The sequence below is a fragment of the Condylura cristata genome, unplaced genomic scaffold (genome assembly GCF_000260355.1).
Source record: "Condylura cristata isolate star-nosed mole 26May11 unplaced genomic scaffold, ConCri1.0 scaffold00012, whole genome shotgun sequence".
NCBI lineage: Eukaryota > Metazoa > Chordata > Mammalia > Eulipotyphla > Talpidae > Condylura > Condylura cristata.
Window position 1 is genome coordinate 46,141,370 of NW_004567113.1, and position 12,931 is coordinate 46,154,300.

At 48.7% G+C, this 12,931-nt stretch overlaps 1 protein-coding gene across 2 annotated transcripts in view; it reads left to right on the forward strand.

Annotated features, from left to right (window-relative positions):
- The window catches only part of CCDC149 (coiled-coil domain containing 149), a 93,476-nt gene that overhangs the window by 42,644 nt on the left and 37,901 nt on the right, over window positions 1-12,931 (forward strand). For both annotated transcript variants that reach the window (XM_012724199.1, XM_004681369.2), the window contains exon 4: window positions 2,737-2,844. In XM_012724199.1, coding sequence (XP_012579653.1) covers window positions 2,737-2,844 — 108 coding nt within the window. The remainder of the gene's footprint in view (window positions 1-2,736; window positions 2,845-12,931) is intronic.

Here is a 12,931-nt window from a genome sequence, read left to right on the forward strand (position 1 = left end):
GCGATACCTTATGCTGCAGGAGGGGGGTGGGGAACCGAGAAAAGAAGCTCAAGAACTGAGTCACCTCCTCACTGCACCGCAGCGTCTGGGGTCAGCCTGCCTTTGTGATTTCTTACTTCATTGTAGTATAAGGAATAAAGTACTATCACTGATTAAACTGTGCGTGCACAAGGGCACGGGTGTTGTCTGTTCTGCTTCTTGTACTGCTCTCCAGGGACAGGGAGGGCCCAGCGCATGGTGGGTGCTGAAGGAGTAGTTGTGGTATCCGTGGACAGACAGCGAAGGGAGGTTCACGAGGCAGCCAGCTGTGTCCAGGAGGCTTCTGACCACATCTGCCTGACTGTCCACTGAGTAGTTAAGTGGGCGCCACAGAAGGGCACAGTGCCTTAAGCCAGCACCTACTGGTAGAGATCAGATACTCGTCGCTCAGTATAAGTATCAGCGCACCAGATGAAGTCTATATGTTTAGTTCCGTTTTACAGCTGGGACATAACACGACGTAAAGAAACTTATCAAAGACCACGTAGTCCAACACGTGGCAGAACTTGGATCTGACCCAGGCGGTCTGATACATTGAGAGGGATTTCCAAACAGTCAGTTCGTCATAATTTCTCTCATTTCTTTAATTTGAAATGCGATTTGATTTTCCTCATCTTTCATCAGTTTCCTGAGAACAGAAATTAGGAAAATTCAAGCACAACTTTTATGCAGTATGAACTTTGCAAGGATGCAGTTGAAAAAGTGTAAGGTATCATTGAGTAATCGCCAATAACAGAGTGGAAATCAGGGCTTAGTTAAGTCCAGCCATTTGGGGTGAGTGATGCTTCTTTCAATCTGACACTCCACATCCGACCTAGGGCATAAATGTTGCCAATTATGATTCGTCTAGATCTCTCCTTAGACTGAGGCCACACCCTCCAGATTCAGCATGCTGCCTCTCACCTAAAATAATATTTATGGAATAAATATCTACAGCTTGAAATAAGTCAGTGGAGAGAACAAACTTCCTTGAATTTCATGGAATTGACATTTTAGCAGGATAGAGACAGGACATAAACAGTAAGCCGTGATGTGTGAGGGCAGGTGGTGTGGCAATGTAAGGAAAGGTGTATAGGGAGGGATGTGGGGTGCAGGGTGGAGGCAGGCAGGTTGCAGTCATAAAGGGGAGGTCGGGGGGGGGGCTGTTGAGATCATGGCCTCTGAACACCGACCTTTGGAAGCTAAGACAAGCCCAGGCAGGGGGTGTGGGGGGAGCAGAGCATTCTAGTTTGAGAGGACAGCACCTTGGTGCTGAGCTGGGATCACGCCAGGCTTGTGTGGGGAATAACAAGGAGGTCATCTATGGGGGAGCAGAATGGCAAGGTTGGAGGCAACCAGCCATCCCCATGGATGGGGTAGGGGAGATGCACTAATAGGAAGAGTCAAGGATGAACCAAGTTTGGAATCTATATCCCTTCGTCATGATTTCCTTCTTAGTTCTGACACGACTGGATAGTCCCAAAGATTGGCATAAGTCTTTGGCCATCTGGCCATTACATTTGCATGTGTTCCTTAATATGTTTGGGTGGGTGTGGATGGTTTCTGCTGTAACATGAGGGACCCACTCAGGTTATGTATGACATAAACCCTTCTATGATTGTTTCTGGACGATTCCTTTCTGGAAGCCATGTTCTGATAGCTTGCTTGTTTCCTTCCCTCCTTTATTTATTCATTGTGACTTTTTAAAAAATATTTGTTGCCACACAGGCACTTTCTGGAACCGGATAGGGGGATACCAAGGCAGTAGAAAAGACTGTCTGCTGTGGTTTGCAGTCTTTCTGCTAAGACTAGCTAAGAAGGTGACAAGAATGGTCAGAACTAGGGGATGTTGTGTCTAGCAAAGCACAAACAATGCTGAGAACAAGAACTTAGGAGATGCCAAGTGGATGCAAAGTTAAGGCCACAGTGCCTGAAAGCGCATCCATAGTTGCGAAGCACCAGAAATTCAGGCTTGGGAAGCTGAAAAATGTGTGGGGAGGTGGAGAGCAGGGAAAAATGCTCCGTAGAGTGGGTGGTGGTTGTTAGGGGGAGCTCACTTGGCAGGAGACTGGCTGGTGGGGAACCCAGGGCCAGGGCATCCGGGTCCCAGTGGGGTGGCACATTTGCAGGTTCGGAAGACCACAAAGTTGCTGCTGGAAGACACCCCGGCGGGTGCTCTGTGCACAAACTGGAGCTGGGTTGGGGGTGGGGGGCGGGTAGAGGGGTGGACATGTTGGTGGGGAGCAGCTCCAGAGACCGGTGAGTCTCTTACGGGTCCCGACCCTGAAGTCGCTGGCCGCCTCCTTTCCTAGGGCAAGTTCTGGGCTTTGAGGGCATTCATTGGACAAGATCTCTTAGAAAGAAAAAAAAATATTGGAATAAGTCTATTTCTATATCGTTGATCCAAATTTTAGAACTGATCTCTATGTCTACTTGCAGAATTTTCAGTGAGGCATTTTTCAAAATGTCAGGTATGACGAACTGTGGTTTTGTCTGGGAGCCATCCAGAAACAAAGAACACCCCCAAGTGAGGCCGACGGCCAGCTTCCTTTCCCTGCACCCCACCGTGGCTGTGGGGTGTGCGCTCGTCTGTGCTGCCCGCTGGCGGACGGTGTGGGTCAGCTGGGTGTGGGTGCCAGCCCGGTCACCCCGACAAAGCCTCTCATTCATCTACTCCTTCCTTTCTGATGGTGTTTCATAATGTGTTGATATTTCCAGGCTAATCTTGCACAACTGTTGAGAGATTCTCAGGATCGAAATAAACAGCTGGGAGAAGAAATTAAAGAACTTCAGCAAAGGCTTGGAGAAGTCCAGGGCGACAATAAGGTATCGTGAATATTAAAAGGGAAAAGCTGTAATGCGTAATTGTGCGAGGGAGGTTATGTATGGCACATCGGAAAAATGGAACGCCGGTTTGCTGAGAAATTTGTTATAGATTTTTACATTTGCAATGAAAATTCAGTTTAGCATTTCTTATCTTTATTACAGTCCTTTGTGTGTGTGTGTGCACGGGGATGTGTTTCTGGGTTGCTCTAAAATATTGTTACAACCCATTGTAGGAGCTTCATTATGTTCAGCTTGGTGGTGAATAACACTGTGGTTGAGGGCAAAATAAAACCCAAATGCTACCCTTTCTCTCCTTCTATACAAATAATGGATTTGTGGCTCAGATGATTTGGAATTATTCACATTCGGTTTTGAATTTTAAGTAGTCATCCTACTAATTATGTTCACATAACCAATTTATTTTATTGCTAAATTTGGCAATTTGTATGGAACATTGCTCAAAATCCACTGCTTGGTATTAATCAAACTCCCCTGTTGGCAACGTTAATTATAAAATATGAACTCATAAACTCCAAACTAAATGTGTGCACTCTCTCCCAGCTGAAGCTTTGAACAAAAGTACAATTCAGAAAAGGAAGAAAAACGGCCAAAGCTTAATTCTGCCCCCCCCATCCTATTCCCCTTTTGCCAAGATAAATTTCCACAACAGAGATGACCACTGGACTCTGAATCCAGAAAAACACGGGTTGGGGAGCAAACATTTTCTTGGAAACGTCTTTTAAACATTGCCAAGTTCTTTGACATATAATGGTGACATTTCTGGGAGTTGTTGGTTATTGGGAGGCGCCATTTTGAAAGATGCTCACTCCAGAAAAAAAATGCGTGAAAGTGTTAGGTTATCCAGAGAGTTTCCTAGCATGAAGTCAGAGGGCCTCGCTGACACTGATGGCTCAAGAAGGCCCATCAGGGGGCATTTAATAGCCCTTGAAAAGAAGCTTTAGACCTCTTGGATGTAACATGTATTATTGACTCTTTCATTTCCAGACGCGAAATAGGAAGTGGGTGAGAAGGCCTCAGAGGGTTCTAATTAGCCAGTACAAGCTAGTCAGACCTCCGGAGGGGCTGTATGTACCATTCCAAGATCTAAGTGCTGTCACCTCGGCATTCGGTCAGTAATTCCAGGCCAGACCTGAGTCACTTCCACAAGAGATAACAGCAGGACAAGGTTTTCCAGAGAATAAGATGAGGTGTTGCAGGAGTTTCTTTTAAACCCACAGAACTACTACAGGAACTTTGTAGACAGGTTAAGCCCACAAAATTCTGAAGCATTTTAAGATGTCAGTTTTGGATTCCTCCTTCTTCTTGACTGATTTTTTTTTCCTTAGTTGATTTCCTTTCTTCTCTTTTTAGAGCTGCTATCCCCACCCCCAACATTTCTAAGTCCATGTTAACTTGATTTTTTAGTTACTTGATTGTAATCCTTTTAAGCTTGAGATATTTTAGAGGTTGATATTTGCAACTTATATTTCAAGGGAAGAATGGCAGGCATGTGTGTGTCTTTGTGTGTCTGTCAGAGAGTGAACTTGAGTGTGTATAATGTGTGAATGAGAGACTGGAGACTGCCCAAGAGTATGTGCGTGCGTGTGAGCCTCATTGTGAGTACAGGATGGTGCGTGTGTGGGAGCAACAGAAGGTGAGTGTGTATGTGCTAGTGAGAGTGAGCACGTGTGATTCCACACAGGAATCCACACGTGTGTGTGTGTAACACCGAGCTGGATCTGGGTGCCGCCACACTCCGCACTTCGTGATTTGTTCTCACTTTGGTTTTTATTGAAGTCACTGAACATGCTTGTCAAACTTTCTTTCTCACCCAAGGTTTAGAAGTCAGTGGCTCACATTCATGGCCTGGCAAGCAATTGCCTGCCAAGAGGTGCGAGCAAGATGTACTAATACTCAGCAGATCCGTATCTCAGGATCCACACCCTGCCTCAAAAAGACCAGCGGCAGTGAGCCCCCAGAAGATCCATGTATTCTCATTTGCATCTGAGCTTCTCGGGCTGCTTATTTTCAGCCCCCGTGAGTCACAGCCCTCCTCTCCTAGCCCTCCCCAGCCATCACCGTGAAGGCCGATTACTCATTCGATAAAGATAGAAAAGTCTTGAGAAACTCGGCGGTTGGTCCATGCCCGAAGGTGGCTGAAGGGTTAACTCTGCTTTTCCCGTTCTTCAGTGAGCACTGCTCCAGCCATTCCAGCATCTTCTGGGCCCACCTCCTAGCCCTGGTGCGCTAGACCCTCCGTCATTTGGCCCGGTTGTGTTCTCTAGCACATCCCCATTGTTACAGGGTAGCCCAGAGTGGACTGGGCCGCCTGTCTGTGGGGCCTCACCCGCGTGCTCACAATTCGGTTATACTGCAGGCACACACAAAAGGGTCAATAACGGGTTTATTTACAAAAGGGGAAAGGAAAAGGAAACAACCCAGGGAAAGAGAGCGGGATACAACGTAAGTGGAATACATTACGGCTACGTTGACTGAACACACCGAGTCACGTGGCCCGGAGAGCTGCTTCCCAAGCAAGAGTGTGAGATGCACTCCTGCCCTGTTTATCCCCCAAATGTCCCAGAATTCCTTCTAGCTCCGCCCTGGGGTCCTGCATTTCTCTCCCTGGTACTGCTGGGAGTTGTAGTTTCCAATCACTGGAGTAGTGTGTAGGGTCCAGAAAGCTGGAGTAGGGGGTGGAGTCCATTAGACTCTGCAGAGTTCCTTTAGACATCCTTCCCCTTATCAGTATCACTGGTCGCTGTGGCTCCAGCCTGCGTGGGGTTGCAGCCCCTTTGCTGAGCTGTCCTGCCTGGTGCCCCAGCCTTGGCACCTGCTGTTGCTCTGTCTGGACCACACTTTCCCTTTCCGTCCCCTGCAAACTCTGCTTGTGTTTCGGTCATAGGTCAAAGGTAGACTTCTCAGGCTCTGCGAGGCAGGAGAGGCAGGTCCCACGCATGCCCACTGCACCCCACACCTTCCCCTGGCGGGGCTGGTGTGGCACCTGCATCCCCAGGGTAAAGCTGCTTGCGTGCTGCATTCCTGACTGGGGTGTTCCTGTGGTCCTAGGAAGTAGGACATCTTTATTTCCTGACACATGGACATCATTTAAGATATCTTTATCGGAAGAATGGAATGGAATAAATGAGTGAGAGACAGAATGAACAAATGGGAACGAAAAGCAAAGCAAAAGGGCTCAAGGGTGAGGAGGAGAAAAAGGAAATAGGACAAAGAATATGCAGCTCTTGGAATTATGACAATTCACTGAACATCGATTGTTGCTAACCCTCCGAGGCGTGCGCTGACCGCTACGTTCGCCCGGACATAGGAGAACGTTTGGGCGAACAACGTTTGGGCGAACGTAGGAGACTTAGAGCCGCGAATTAATGAAGTAGGAGCCTGGGGTTTGGAGTCTTTGCAATCTGTTTATTAGGACCGCCCATGGGATATATAGGGTCTGTTTGTGCAGGAAAAAACAGGAAATGTGCCCGACACAGGGAGTGGGGTGCATGTTTGTACCAGACCTGGGGCTTCTTATAGCTTCTACTTGAAACAAAGTCGTGGGCTGCAGCTGTTTGCAGGACAGAGTGCACTGTGCTCTGCTGGCTTGTTTGTTGGCCTCACTGGGAGTGTGCTCACCCATGCACAACATTAGTCAGGGCGGACAGGTGCACTTGAGGACCTGCAGAGTTAGCCACAATCGATACCACAAAATAGCCCAGACGACACTGAATGAAATGACACTGTGCAGGCATCTGGCTTTGTTTCACGTCATTGTTATTTCGCTAAATTCACTGTACCCAGGAGCTGATGAACTATGTTAGGCAAAGATTTACTGTCCCAGAAATCTGTGGCCTCACCACCTTGTGCTGGCCACTGGTAATTCTCTTCGTGGGGTGAGGAGTAATTTAGAAATTTGGAGAACGATGCTTGAGAAACAGACGGGCCCCCAGAGAAAAACCAAAGCAAACCAAACTCCAGGGGTGAGACCTTGGAGGCCCCTGGGGGGTGTGCCGAGGGCCGTGACCTGCCTTGGTAGTCCCTCCGCCTTGTCCTGCTCTCGGCTGCCCGCCTGCCGCCTTGGTGACGTTTCGCAGCTGGCCGCTGGCTGCCACTTCCGTCCTCACAGCAAGCTGACGGCGTCGTTTGATGAGTAACTCAACGTGGGAGGTTTTTATCTTCATGTTGCCATTTTAACTGATGACCCTGATCGTCTTTTGGGAAGCCCAGATTCTAGATGTTAAGTACATTTAAGGAACAAGGTGATAGGAAATGACTCGCCTTGAATATTTTCAGGTAGACTAATTTTTCCATTTGTTCAGCTAGAGCCCTGTAACCCTATGTGCCATAAAGCATTTTCAAACAGTCTCTTGAAAGATTTGCTGCCACCCCTGCTTACAAACAGCTTTGCCCTCACAGGGGGGTTTTGGAGGTTGGGAGCATAGTCAAGTGTGATCTGCCTTCTCCCTGTACAGGGTCCAAGGATTTTTCAACCAGATAAACTGACACCAACCCCTGAGAGGAGCACAAAGGGAAACCCGCCAGAGTGCTCACCTCCCTCCATAATTATAGTTGTGAAAGGTTAGTTGTTATACTTGAGAAAGTGTGGGGGAGGGGCACCTCTCATCCCCCACATCACAGCCCCTGGCTCTCTGTGTCTCCATTTGTGAGGAATAAGGACCTATTATGTGGAAAGCCCCAGGCAATGCTGGGACCTCAAGTCTGAGAAGCAGCCACTAGGAGAATAGCAACCCCCTTCCTGCTGAGCGGTCTGCTTGCTGCCTTTTCTGGGTGTTAAAAAAGAATGACTTTGCCCTCTCTGGTGGCGCAGTGGGTTAAAGCACAGCACTAAGAAGCTTAAGCCACTTCAGCATGAATTCGATCCCCGCCTGCCCCGGAGGTGACCACATGGCGAGGCAGACCTCTCCTGCTCCCCTCAGCATTGTACTTCGTTGATCTGCCTGTTCTGCCCCCCACTCTGTCTCTGGTGAATCCACTCACTGCCCCTGAGCCTCTGGCCTGTACCCCAGTTCTGTATGCACAAATAAATAAATCTTAAAAAAAAAAAAATGACTCGACCTCCCTGGTGGCGTAGAGGTTAAGGCTCAGCGCTGTCACCTCTGTGGCCTGAGCTCTGTCCCCCGGCAGGAAGCTGACCCACAGGGCACAGCAGACCTCTCCTGTCTCCCTGCTGCTCCTCTCAGCGGTATGTTTCAGTAGATCTACCTATTCTCCACACCCCCACCCCTGCTCTGTCTCTGGTGAATCCTCTCACCCCGATATACCTCTGGCCTATACCCCAGTTCTCCTTATGCCAAAATACTCCATTTTTAAATTTTATTATAGTTTGTTTTTACATCATTTTATGCCTTTTTCCAGCCAGTCATAATCCCCGTAGGTTTCCCATCACCAAATCACCTGTGTTCCATCACCATAGTCCAGTGCACTTCCCCCCCCCAACCTCTTTTTTGATCCCAATCCCCAACCCAACCCCCGTAAAATGTCTCTGGTATATGGCTGTTTGTCATTATTATTTTTTCCCCTGGTCCCTTATGTTCCTGCTATGAATTAAAGCATCCGGTATTTTTCTTTTTCTTTCTGGCATATTTCACTAAGCATGATCCCTTCCAGCTCCATCCATGTTGCTGCAAAAGGCATGTGTTTATCTTTTTTGATTGATGAGTAATATTCCATTGTGTATATGTACCACATCTTTTTAATCCAGTCATCTACTTATGTGCATTGGGGTTGATGCCATGTCTTTCCTATTGCAAATAAAGCAGCAATAACATGGGGGTGCAGGTGTCTTTTTGAATCAGTGTTTTTGCAGATACATAGGAGTGGACTTGCTGGGTCACGGGGAAGCTCCATTTGTGCCAGTTTGAAAACACCATTAAAAAAAATGCTTTAGGTAAGGAGGACCAGGAGAAAGAACAAAGTCTCTGAGAATCTGAGAGCTAGTAGTTATCAAATGACAGAACAAGCAGAACGCATTTGAGTCAGCTGACCAGAGGTGAGCGGGAGGCCATCTGGAAGAGGAAGCCTGGCTGGCAGAACACTGCTGATTTCCGTGGTGTGATTGCTGATATTGTAAGACACCAGCTTACCAAAGAGAAATCACTGAACTTGGAAACTGGAAGGTTGACACCCCAGAAACAGTTTCATCTTGCCCCTGCTGAGTGGTGGTGAAGTAGCCAAGAGGCTCATCTTTGCAAATGTGGACACCAGATTTCCATTCTTGCTCTGCAAGTTATTGTCTGCCTGGCCTCAGCAGGCAGTTTTCCCTCTAGCTCTCAGTTTCCTCATCTGTAAAATGGGAGCAATCATACCCCTCAAGGAATTGTTTTCAGGTTTTATTATTTACTTGTCAGCACATACCTGGAGATTTATACTATGTGCTGGGGGCTGTGGCCATATTGAGGAGAAGACCAGGTACCATCCTCACGGCGCTAATATTCTGGTGGAAGAGACAGACAGGAAGAAAATGAAATATTCAGGTCATCAGATGGTGGCTAGTGCTGGGAAGAAAAAAAGCAAGGAGATGAGATTTAATGATGAGGGGGTATGTGCACATGACAGGGCATGTGAGGGGTGCAGCCTGCTGCATAGCACCCAGTAAATGCTACAGAAGGGGTAAGTGTTGCCCCTATCTTTAGAGTGACCTGTACTCAGATTGGCTTAGAATCCTCTTAATCCAAAATTCTGCCAGAGAATGTAAACTGGTCCGGCTGTGGTAGAAAGCTGTGTGGCGGCTCATCAGAACACTAAAAATGGATCTACCCAGTGATCCAGTGATTCCTTTCCTAGGATTCAACCCACAGGACACAAGAACACTGATTCAAAAACCTACACCTCTATGGTCATTGCAGCGCTGTTTACAATAGGTAAGCTATGGAAACAGCTCAGATACCCCGAAGCGGATGTGTAGCTCAAGAAGGTGTTCTGTATAGACAGGATGGAATAGTACTCGGTAAACAAAAAATACAAAGCTATGCTTTTTGGGGCAGCTGGATGGAGCTGGAAGGGACTATGCTAAGCAAAATAAGCCAGAAGGAAGAGATAAATAGTGATGGCTTAACACATATGTGGAATACAGGGAAGGGAACAGGGGCAGGAACCAGGGACCGTGGTGATGGATCTGGTGCAAAAATTAACAGTAATACAAGAAAATGAATTAAAAAAAACACAAAACCGAAAATTCTACCTGTATTCTAGGAAGGCCTTCCTTCTCGATCAACTGTCTCCACTGAACTGGGTAGGTGACTACCAGTTGTGACAAAGATTGGGGTAGAAGCCTGGCTGCTGGCGGGGGATCCCTAACCCCAGCCATCCTTGGGCCACCTTAGACACTGCTGGCCAGGGCCTCAGTCCTTCAGGGCAGAGCTGCTGGAAGCCTGGGCCTTGCCCATGGGGCACAGCGCTGAGGATGCCGGGAGCAGCCGACCTGGTGTCTGCCGAGACGGCCTGCGGTTGTCCATTTGCTGGCTTTTTGCCTTCATTTTGCAGAGGAGGGACCTTGCGTGCAAAGAGCCATGATGCAACGTGAGGGAGTCCGAGGCGAGGACACGCAGGTGGACAGCTGCCCCTCCCAGGGTCCTGCATTTGCGTTTCCTGGGCCTGGTGATCCTTTAAGTGTGCTGTTTGTGATGGCGCCTACCCACAGGGTTTGCCCTTAATAATGAGCTTTATGTTGCAGCAGCTGACGGCCTTTAAGTGCCTCTGTTTTATCTGGTGCTGGCACCATAAAACCAAAGAGCCCTTCTGTGCGAACATACCTCTACGGACGTGAGCCTTTGGGATGGAGTCAGTGAGTGAGCAAACCAATTAAGTCCAAGCCACGAGCCAATAAAGACAAGCCAGTGAGCAAGCAGGTGACTCATTAAAGTGTACTCTCTCTAGAAAGAGCGCTCAGCTGCGGGTGCGTGCGGCTGTCCAGGGCGAGGAATAGAGCTCTTCGTAAACTGTCCCCCTCCATGCTTTAAGGAAACTCAGGGATGGCCTGGCCTGTAGGAAGCGCGACTGAAGAGGGCACGCTAATGAAAAGCTCTTGCCCTGGAGCATGATGGAAATTAATTTCGAAGCATTAAAATGTGTGATAAGGGCTCTTCCGCCGCTGCAGCATCATCGCAGCTTGCTCTGGCTGAGGTCTTGATGGGGAACTCCACTCGAAGCTTAGCCAGTTCCCAAGTATCCACACCAGTGCGGGCTTCCCCGAAGTCTTAATGTGAGATGCGTTGGCTGTGTTTGGTCTCGGCGACCACAGCTGAGCTGTCCTGGCTTGAGTGAGCTTGTAGTCTGGGTGGGTGGACCATGCCACCGATACGGTGTGGCTTAGACATTGGCCCCCAGACCATATGTTATCGTGTCATGTCCTTGTAGAAAACTGGTTCATCTTACCGTCAGTGAGTGGCCAAATTCCACTAAGGTAAAAAAACAATTTGAAGCTGCTTTAAAACTGACTGGTGGGACCCTCCTCAGCTCAAGGCTCTTGAGACAGTGGACTGCACGACCTGCAGGGAATTCAGGGCCCCCTGGCTGTGTGATCTTGAGGGCTGCTTGCTGTCTCTGTGCCTCAGTTGTCCTCGTCTGTACAGTGGCAGTGACAGCAATACTTTCTCTTGAAGGGCAGCTCAGTCCCACTCACTTCAGCATATCTTTCCTGAAGACCCGACTGTGTGGATGGGGTAGGTTAGTGAAGCCAGCGAGCTCCTGCTTCTGTGCGGCTGCCATTCTGTGGGAACAGGCGGATTGCAAGCAAGTAAACAATACATGTACAGATGACTCTGGGACAACGCTGTAGGCTAAGGACAGCTACTGTGGGAGGTCAGGACTCTGTGTGTAACTTTACTTCCCCTAAAATGAACCACACTTGTCCCTTTGTATCTTGGTCGGGGCTCAGGGTGGGGGCTCTCCACCTTCCTTGGATGGTGCTCAAGTTCCTGTAGTCAGCCTTCCCTTCCCACAGGTTCCACCTGTACAGATCACTCAACACCAAGGACATAGCAACTCACCTCCAAGGCTGGTTCAATCTATGAAGGTGGGACCTGTGGAAAGAAATCTACTCACTTCAAACCTGTGTTCTGACGTGCAGGGTTTTTCACATTACGAGATCTCTGATGTAGTCAAGGGTATGGGATGATTAGGACTGCACTTCTTAGCCTCTTCAGAGGTACATAATGGTAGATCTTTAAGTTGATAGAATCTTCTATTTGAGGAAATAGATCCTAAGGTGCTAAGGGAAAAAAATAAAGGCCTCTAGGGGGCGGTGAAGTGCAGCCTGGGCGGAGAGGAGCCCTGTCTGCTCACATGTTCTTCTTTCAGGGACCTGAAGGCAGAGAGGCGGGGAGATGGTTAGATGATGAAGAGGTGAGGGGCGGAGACCCTGAAGCAAATTTGGGCTGAGAGAGACAGGGTGTGAGGGCAGGGCATCTTTTGTGAGGGGTAAATAAGGAAAAGTCTAACAAGCACTGCAGAACACACCCCCAGGGGGCGCACTTTGCAGTGATTGTTGTGGTTGTAGAGAGAGGCAGCACAGCAACACCAACTCCCCGGCCCTGGCCTGTCTCAGTTCAGCTCCTGCCTGTGCTTTAAACGGTTAGTGATACCTGCGAGTTACCTTAACTCTCTGTCTCCATCCTCACCTGGAAATAGGGGTTGTAATAATACCTCATCGGGGGCTTGTTGGCCTGAAATGGGTTCACTTGTGTAAGCACTTAAGATGGACTTGGTGTGTGGGAAAGGCTGCATGGGTGTTTGCTCTACGTGGTAAGGGCTGAGGGGCTCTGTGGCCCACTGCAGTGGGTCCTAGGGCAGGGAGACTTGCCACAGGGAGCCCTGTGTGCCCCCAGCCCCCTCTCGGGTCTCACCTGTAGGGAGGAGAGGAAGTTGTCTTCCTTTTGGACTTGAGCAGCACCAGATAGTCCTATATTTAAGAAGCATTGAGGACTCTGGGTGGTCAGGCGGACAGACAGCTAGTCATAGGACAGAGACGGTACCTATGGGGTGACAGGACAGTTCTGTATGGTTGCTCAGGCTGCACACTGCGCAGCTCCAGTTCCCAGGGTCTCCTTCCCCACAGCGTGAAGAT